The sequence below is a fragment of the Xyrauchen texanus genome, chromosome 7 (genome assembly GCF_025860055.1).
Source record: "Xyrauchen texanus isolate HMW12.3.18 chromosome 7, RBS_HiC_50CHRs, whole genome shotgun sequence".
Lineage (NCBI taxonomy): Eukaryota > Metazoa > Chordata > Actinopteri > Cypriniformes > Catostomidae > Xyrauchen > Xyrauchen texanus.
This window is the reverse complement of record NC_068282.1, coordinates 1,796,585-1,805,780: the sequence shown is the minus strand read 5'-3', so window position 1 is coordinate 1,805,780 and position 9,196 is coordinate 1,796,585. Positions and strand designations below refer to the sequence as shown.

General features: G+C 47.6%; 1 protein-coding gene across 1 annotated transcript in view; it reads left to right on the top strand.

The window, feature by feature from the left end:
• The first annotated feature begins 230 nt into the window (after window positions 1-230).
• LOC127646464 (helicase with zinc finger domain 2-like) overlaps window positions 231-9,196 on the top strand; it is a 28,793-nt gene continuing 19,827 nt past the window's right edge. The window contains exons 1-3 of the mRNA XM_052130143.1: window positions 231-297; window positions 4,646-5,640; window positions 5,740-5,923. Coding sequence (XP_051986103.1) covers window positions 4,667-5,640; window positions 5,740-5,923 — 1,158 coding nt within the window. The 5' untranslated portion in view covers window positions 231-297; window positions 4,646-4,666. The remainder of the gene's footprint in view (window positions 298-4,645; window positions 5,641-5,739; window positions 5,924-9,196) is intronic.

The window sequence follows — 9,196 nt, the reverse complement described above, 5'->3', positions numbered from 1 at the left end:
CAATTGTTAATGTTTTTTTAATGGTCTGTGTTGTTGTTAAAGGGTAAAGTCTGTCCCCTCCCTCTTGATTTCCTTTGGTTTGAGCAAAAATGAAACTGAAACCTAAAGCTGTTTTTGCACTATGCGAGCTGGAAAATGAAAGCTATTCATAAACGATTGTAGGGGAGGGACTACAGTGTCTCTTTAAATTGCTGGAACACTTCTCTGTGAACACACATGACTGAGAGACTCATCAACATCCACCCAAACAGGAAGAGCATAACATATCGGAAAACATTTGTGATGGAAAATCTGAAGGTACGATGGATTATTTGTTAGCGTCACCTCATTCTTTTGAGGGTGTTATTTATTATTTATTCAGTATATTGTTTATAACCAAAGTGTTTAATGAAGCTTCAATTTACCGCTTAAATCTTGAGTTGACATGAAATTTATTTATTTATTTATTTATTTTGGTTGGTTTGTTTGTTTGTGTTTGGTTTACTTATTGCAGTTAATAATTCACTGAGGATTGCACATATCATATTTTTTCATATCATAACTGTACTTGTGTTATGTTGGCATTATCATGTTATGAGGAAAGAGAGCTTGCCCCTAAAACTTCTCAAAAATCGAAATCATTTTTTATAATTATTTGAATGTTGTTGTTGTAATTGTAATTAAAGGAACTACTGTATATCTCTTATTAATAAATGCTTTTCCCTGAGGTCCACTCAATGTAAAAGTCATATTTCAGTTTATCATCATGACCATCTTCCACCCTCTCTCTTCCCATTAGAATTAAATAGTCAGATTTTTGCTCCTGCACCTTTAAGACAAAGGAGGAAAATCGCGAAGAATGAATTCCAATGATTAAAAATACTGTTTGTTTGCATTCAAATGCTGTCTGCTCTGAATTTGCGCCCAATTCACTAAAGTAATCATGTAGGTCAGGCTATGGAGAAAACGCAAGTGGGACGGTTCTGAGTGCTATATTTTGTGGAGGATGCAGCAGACCACCGCAGTCTGGACTGAGCCGCATCACTCCACTACTGTGATCCAGACACCCGAATCATCTCATTAACATGCTGAAAGTGTGCTTGTCTACACTGCGCATCTGGATATATGCTAGGCTATAACGCTACTCAACATCATTTGGTCATTATTTGTCCAAAGCCCAATTCCCAATGCGTTCTGAGTCCTCGTGGCGGCGTAGTGACTCGCCTCAATCCGGGTGGCGGACGACGAATCTCAGTTGCCTCCACGTCTGAGACCGTCAGTCTGCATATCTTATCACGTGGCTTGTTGAGTGCGTTACCACGGCGAAGTAGCGCGTGTGGAGGCTTCACGCTATTCTCCGCGGCATCCACGCAAAACTCACCACACACCCCATTGAGAGCGAGAACCACAATATAGCAACCACGAGGAGGTTACCCCATGTGACTCTACCCTCCCTAGCAACCGGGCCAATTTGGTTGCTAAGGAGACCTGGATTCGAACTCGTGAACACTAGGGGTGGTAGTCATCATCTTTACATTTGGTCATTATATATATTATTGCTGTTATGATCGATAGAAAATGTACACATGGCCTGCTTTCCTCCGGCGGTAATAGCGTAATGTTAACCGCGCCGGGCAAATAGTTTAGTTTTGTGAATGACGTGTAATCTATAAAGAGCTTAATTTAGCAGACAAGGACAATGACTTAACTTAAATACTTAAATGATTAAAATATAAAGTGCACCCATCTGGACATTTTTTAATTATATTTGTATTTACAAACATGCACAGACAGACGTCTCTGACCGCTTTTAAAAGACGTAGTGTCAAGTTACAACTATAAAGAGGAGAAGTCATTCTCTGTCATTCATCTGCCGCTTTTAAGCATGGATTGATGTTTTCTCTGCTCATATTCCCTATTGGTTGTAAACCAGACATAATACAATTCAGGCTTTGCAAAGGAACTGTCCTTGAAGGTTGGGGCAGTTATAAACACTTTGACCCAAGGCAAAACAGTAAGTACATAGTTAAATTCATGAATATTTAAAATGTCATGAATGTTTGATGTTTATGGTGCTGAGTGTTAACAACTGTGCTTGCAATGTGTTGGATGTGCGTTATGTGTAAACCCTGTAATTTAGTTTTATAATGTTGTGTGGAGTTTGTTCATTCACTTCCGAATGAGTTTCAAATATGGCTGAATAAAAGGGGCTGCATGATGTTTGCCAATCATAACAGTGGGCATTTACATTGAAGTTTAAAGGAGGTGCTTAGGCCAAAACGAGCATTTCAGACAGATGGTCATATATTACTAAATAATTGTAGTGAGTCTGCCGTAGGTGGGGATCGAACCCGGGTCTGCAGTACTCGAGTGTTAGCTACCACTGAGCTAACTCCCCAATAGTTGAACCCAAGAGCAGAAGAGCAATGAGTCGGGAAACTTGCGTTTCTTCCAAAAAAAATAAAAATCTTCCACAAAACTGAGAAACAAAATAGACACAAGGGTCAATAAAGTACAACAAGGATAACACTTAGCTTGAAAGCTGGTCACTGGAGGCACAAGGTACAAAGGCTCAAGACTGAACACCATGGCAAGAAACAAACAGACTTATATAGGGCTAGATACAGGTGTAGGGAATGAGAGTAGAACAAGGTTAGGGGCATTGGTGCAGGAGTGCCATGGCACGGGAGTGGACCATGGCACGGGAGGCCCATGGCGAGCGCCATCTGCTGGTCTGGAGGGGAACAGCACCCCAAAGTGGAGATCCCTTACAATTTGACAGTTTTAATGCCAAAAAAAATAACATTATGTGGGGGGGGGTCGTGATTCTACACACCCGGCCCCTAATCAGGCTAATCAAGGGATGAAAGCCGGCTGGAGACTGCAGTGCACAAGAGAGAGAGATTTACGGGCAGCTGTCCGACACCTTTGTGTGTTTGTCTTTTTGTTTAATTTCGTATTAAACTATTATTTATATTGTCAAGCCGGTTCTCGCCTACGCCTTTCCATGAATCCCTTTACACTGGTGTCGAAACCCGGGAAGGAGGAGGGATACGCCGTAGTAGAGTCCTCGCCACTACCATCCACCCGAACGGAGTAGCCGCGGCCATCCGGCGGAGGAGCCTGGCCACCTGGAAGCGAAAGAACGGCCGCCGACCGCAAGGGGAGAAGGGGCTCCCAACCAACCTGTCACGAACCCCGCTCCCTCGCTCCGCCCCCTCGAGCTTCCACGCTCGTTCCGCCCCCTCGAGCTTCCACGCTCGTTCCGCCCCCTCAAGCTTCCATGCTCGTTCCGCCTCCTCGAGCTCGCACGCTCGTTTTCCTCCCTCGAGCTTCCACGCTCGTTTTGCTCCTACGAGCTCTCATGCTCGTAGCAGGTCTCCCTCCTCGGGCTCACATGCCCGCTCCCAATGGCAGAACATTATGACCACCTGCACTCGTCTCTATCACCCCTTTATTCGTTTCACCTGCACTCGTCTCATCACCTTTCATTGTTTACACCTGCACCTTCCCCTATAAATACCACAGCACATCCGTTTCATGGGTGTTGGTTACTGTATTTAGTTTCCCGTGTCTTTGCCCCCCGCTAGTCTCGTCTAGTTCTGAAACTCCTCTCGTTTACCCCTTAGCTTGCCAGCTCCCCTTGTCCCCCTGTCTTTTGCTCCCTCTAGTTCCGTCTCGCTGATCCTGTTTACCCCGGCTTTGACCCTCGCTCCCCTCTACTACTCTCCCGGATTTGCCCCCTTTACTCTCTACGATTCCCCCGGCTTCGACCACTCGCTCCCCTTGACTACTCTTCACAGGATTTGCCCCTTGATTGTACTTTTGCCTGCCTGCAATAAAACGCAGTTTGACTTACATTGTGACTGTCTCTTCTTGTGCGGGTTACACAACCGCCTGAAACAAAAATGTGGCAGGGCATTCCGTCCAGCAGGGGGGCGGGGGAGGCATGGCTGTCATCCATTAGAGGGTGGAGGAGTTGCCGAGGACCAAGCTACGGCATATCGGAGAATAAGTGTTTTTTTCTCCCACTGCCGCTCCGTGTTGGCCTTTCCCTCTCTTTTTAAAATGTTTTGTTAATTTGGCACGATCATCGTTACGGAGTGTAGGTGACACATATTTTGTTTCCCTCCCCTTGTCCCCTCCCTCATCCAGGTAGACGGGGATGACCTAGCGGCAGACCGTTAGGCATGCCCCTCCCCATGGAAAGAGGGGAGGGGATGTACGTCATGTCGGGGGCTCCCTGGCCTGAGAGAACGATGGGGCAGGGAGGAGTGCGGGACTGGGTCGTGATTCCACACACCTGACCCTAATCAGGCTAATCAAGCCTCAGAGAGGGATAAAGGCCGACTGGATGCTGCAACCAACTAACTGCCATTACTAACATTATCAGTGGCACTCAGGGAACATAAAAAAGAGCATTTCATGACCCCTTTAAATACTTTATGTACACTCTTCTGGATCACAGAGTGCCTTTTCTTGCTCTTCTCATAGACAGTCTGCAGGTTTGCTGTCGTGTCCAATATAGTTTGTAACTAATTCAACAACAGCCACTTTGTAAAGCTGCATATTGACATATTTGTTTTTGCAGTTTAGTATCAAAATTAGAATGTGTAATAATTTTAGTGTTAACAAAGTAAACCTTTTGATTTTCATGCTTTCACAGGAATTTCATGCCCGCTAATCCATGGCTTCTGGGGGAGTTGCCAACTATATCCAAACCTTACAAGTGAAATATGATTTGTATGTAAGATGTATCCAGTGTACAAGAAGAGGAAGCGGTGAGATTTCATACTCACTTCTCGGGGTCAACCATGAATGCTCAGAAAACATCTTACTGGTCAAGTGTAAAGGTAAAGGTTCAGTATTGAGGCCAGTTGCCACCCTGCCAGATTTTCCCAGACCACACAGGTATGATGTTTGCTGGTACTACATTGAAAAGCATGGATGCAAAGTGCATGGGAAAAAATGTACCTTTGCAAGGAGCGAGGAGGAAGCAGCCCTGTGGAACTTCATAAAAGATAAAAACTTGACAATTCCTCAACTTGTGAACCTGATCAAGACAAACCCCTGTTCTTTTGCTTCTGAAGACAGAACAACTCTGGAATACCTCACTGCTGTGGAAAGAATCATCTCTGTATTCAAGGGGAGATTTGTGGAGCTTTGCAAGAGTTGTTTCCGTGTTGATCCACAGAAGATGTCCTTCAAGTTGCAAAATGGCAAATGTGCCTATGGACATAGCTGGCAACCTCTTCTGGCCTACTGCGAGAAGGACAAGAACAGTAGAGACATCTATAATGAGATCAGACCGCTGCCTAGTCAGCAGTCTAATACAGTTTACTGCAGGTATGTGGCCAATGGTGAGCCGTGTAAACGTGGTGACCGTCAATGCAGTTTTGCGCATAATAAGGTAGAGATGGCGGTGTGGAGGGCAGAGAGCAGCGAGGGCTTGAATCGATTGGACCTGCTGAAGTCAAAGTCTCAAGACAGAAGACAACAGTTCTATTGCAAATTATGTGACCGCAAGTTTACAACAAATGAGGACTTCATGAACCACTGTTTTACGCTGGGACACAGGAGACTGATCTTCGAAGATTCATCTTTCCCATGGAAGTACCGTGATCCACCTCCAACAAACAAAGACTTGAAATTGTGTGCAAGGTAGACTTGACAATGCCATTAGATGTTTGATAGTTTGACATGGTGTTTAGATGTTTGCTCGTTTCAAAGTAAGACACATTATTGAACTTTCTCTCACAGATACCTGACATGCGAGTATGGAGACAGTTGCATTGAGGCACACAGTCAAGAGGAACTTCAGGAATGGCAAAAGAGACATAAGGCTGCAAGAAAAAGAGCCAATGATGCAGCTGAGCTGGGACTTCTGTCCTATCAGGACAGTCTTTTGGAGGAATATAGGCACAGCAAGAGCAAGGAGATGATAGTAAGTGAGCTACACGGTGATACACTATGCCTAATGTAATTTCACCTTGTGTAAAACGTCTCGGGTTATGACTATAACCCTTGTTCCCTGAGAAGGGAACGAGACACTGCGTCGTTGAAAACGACTCTTTGGGGAACGCTCCTTAGCGTGCGCCTCTGAATTATGAATGAAACTATTCCAATCTTGATTGGTGTTGCGTCATGACGTAACATGTGACGGCATAACCGGATGCATAAAAGTGACGCCGGTACACATACACATTAGCCTAGCGATGAAGCAAGCCGCTCTCAGGCCTTGAGGGGCGTGGCAGGACGACGCAGTGTCTCGTTCCCTTCTCAGGGAACAAGGGTTATAGTCATAACCCGAGACGTTCCCTTCCGAGGGAACTCGCACTGCGTCGTTGAAAACGACTCTTTGGGGAACGAATGCCCACTAGGCCACGCACCGAAAAAAAGGCCTGCCCTAGGGTGAAACTGAACTCAGGCACTCAGCTAGGACGAGAGCACATGTGCGCCAGGCGTACTAGGGAGGTGCAGACTGTAAAACCTGATGAAAGTGTGCGGGGTAGCCCAACCGGCTGCCTCACAGATCTCCTGGAGGGGTACTCCCGATAAGAGAGCCCTAGAGGACGCCATGCCTCTAGTTGAATGAGCCCTCACGGCCAAAGGTGAAGGCAAATTGCGCACCTTGTAGGCCGAGATAATAGCCTGAACAATCCAATTACTAATGGTTTGTTTCGAGGCAGGGAGCCCCTTCTTAGGTGACCCAAAACACACTAACAGTTGGTCCGACCTCCTCCAAGAAGAGGACCTCTCGAGGTAAACACTCAAAGATCTGACAGGGCAGATCAAATGGAGCCTCTCTTCTTCTGCCGACACATGAGGTGGAGGATAAAAAGCCTGCAGGACCGTGAGACCGTGCCGTGTTAGACGGCACCTTAGGCACATAGCCAGGTCTCGGGTGTAAAATGGCTTTAACTCCGCCAGGGGCAAACTCCAAGCAAGCTGGCGTCACTGCCAGGGCTTGAAGATCACTCACCCTCTTTAGAGAGGTAATAGCTAAGAGAAAAGCCATCTTGAACGTCAGGTCCTTGGGCGAAGCCGACTGAAGGGGTTCGAAGGGGGCCAGGGATAACCCTTCGAGAACCACCGCCAGGTCCCAGGCAGGAACCCTGGACCTGGTTGTCGGTCTCATCCTCCATGTACCACGGAGAAAACGAATGACCAGCTGGTGCCTCCCCAGAGGCCCATCACTCAGTGGTGCATGGAACGCCGAAATGGCAGCCACGTACACCTTAAGTGTGGAAGGGAGAGACCCGCAGAGAAACGATCTTGAAGAAACTCCAGAACTGAAGCCACCGGGCAGTTAACTGGATCTAATTCATGTTCTCTACACCAAGTGGAGAACACATTCCACTTGAGGCCATATAATCTCCTAGTAGACGGAGCCCTAGAGCCAAGTATGGTTTCAACCACCCCCGCTGATAGACCAGCATTTAGGTACTGAACCCCTCAGGGGCCAGACCCACAGTTTCCACAGCTCTGGACGAGGGTGGAAGACTGTGCCCCCGCCTGAGACAACAGATCCCTCCTCAGAGGAATCTGCCATGGCGGAGCTATCAGGAGTGAAATTATGTCTGAGAACCATACTCGGGCCGGCCACATGGGGGCAACCAGAAGTAGACTGATGCCCTCTTGGCGGACCCTTTCCAGGACTCCCGGGAGCAGAGCGATCGGGGAAATGCGTACAGGCGAAGCCTCGGCCAAGCCTGTACCATGGCATCCAACCCCAGTGGGGCTGGATGTGAGAGGGAGAACCAAAGTGGACAGTGGGACGTCTCTCGAGACGCGAATAGATCCACTTCTGATGGTCCAAATTTGTCCCATATCAACTTCACCACCTCTGGATGAAGTCTCCATTCCCCGGGCCTCAGCCCCTGCCTCGACAGGATGTCTGCTCCCTGATTCTGAACCCCGGAATATACATGCTCTGATAGACAGTATTTTCCCTTGGGACCAAAGAATTATCTGATGCGCCAGTCTGCACAGAGGGCGCGATCTGAGTCCTCCTTGTCGGTTCAGATAAGCTACCACTGATGTATTGTCCGAACGTACTAGGACATGGTAACCTTTGATGTCTGGAAGGAAGCTCCTCAGAGCCCTGAACACAGCCAACATCTCTAGACAGTTTATGTGCCAAGAATGATGATGGTCCTGCCACAGACCCCTGGCAAAAGCGGCCGTCCATGACCGCGCCCCAGCCAGTGAGGGAGGCGTCTGTCGAAACGGTTTTCCGGCGACATGACGCTCCCAACACTGGCCCTAGGGACAGGAACCAAGGTTTCTTCCATATTAGCAGAGAACGAAGGCATCTGCGCGTTACTCTGATTATACTGAAATGGATTCCCCTTGGGGAAAACACCTTGGCTTTCAGCCACCACTGGAGGGGCCTCATGTGTAGAAGGCCCAAAGGTATCAAGTTGGATGCCGCTGCCATGAGGCCCAGCAGTCTTTGAAACTGCTTTACAGTGATGGCCTGGCCTAGTTTTAACCCGGACACCATCGCCAGAACGGACTCGATACGTGCAGGAGACATGCGTGCCTGCATCGTAACCGAGTCCCACACAACACCCAGAAACGTTGTGCACTGGGATGGTTGTAACACACTCTTTTGTGTTGAGTCTCAACGCCAAACTTCGAATATGGCCAAGGACGACATCTCGATGCCGAACCGCCATTTCTCGAGACTGGGCCAGAATGAGCCAGTCATCGATAAAATTCAGTATGCGGATGCCCTGAAGTCTCAGAGGAGCAGGAGCTGCATCCATACATTTGGTGAATGTGCGGGGAGAGAGTGCTAGGCCGACGGAAGAACCCGATATTGGTAAGCTTCGCCCCCGAAAGCGAACCTCAGGAACCTCCTGTGACATGGAAGGATGGGTACATGAAAATAGGCGTCTTTTAGATCTATCATGACAAACCAGTCCTCGGATCTGATCTGACTCACGATGACAGGAATGGTAAGCATTTTGAACCTGAACCTCCTCAAAGGCCGGTTCAAAACTCTGAGATCTAAAATCGGCCTCAACCCCCCCATCCTTCTCTACAAAATCTACTACGGGAACCAGCCTCTCGAGGCTGGTCTCGGGTGTTTTTCGAGCACTGTTCTCGACTTCCTGAAGCGAGATACCGGCAGGATTTAGTCGATACAGTCCTTGTGACCACAATTGATGTGTGTTTTTTATTTTTTGACGCGAACAGCACGGTGTGCGTT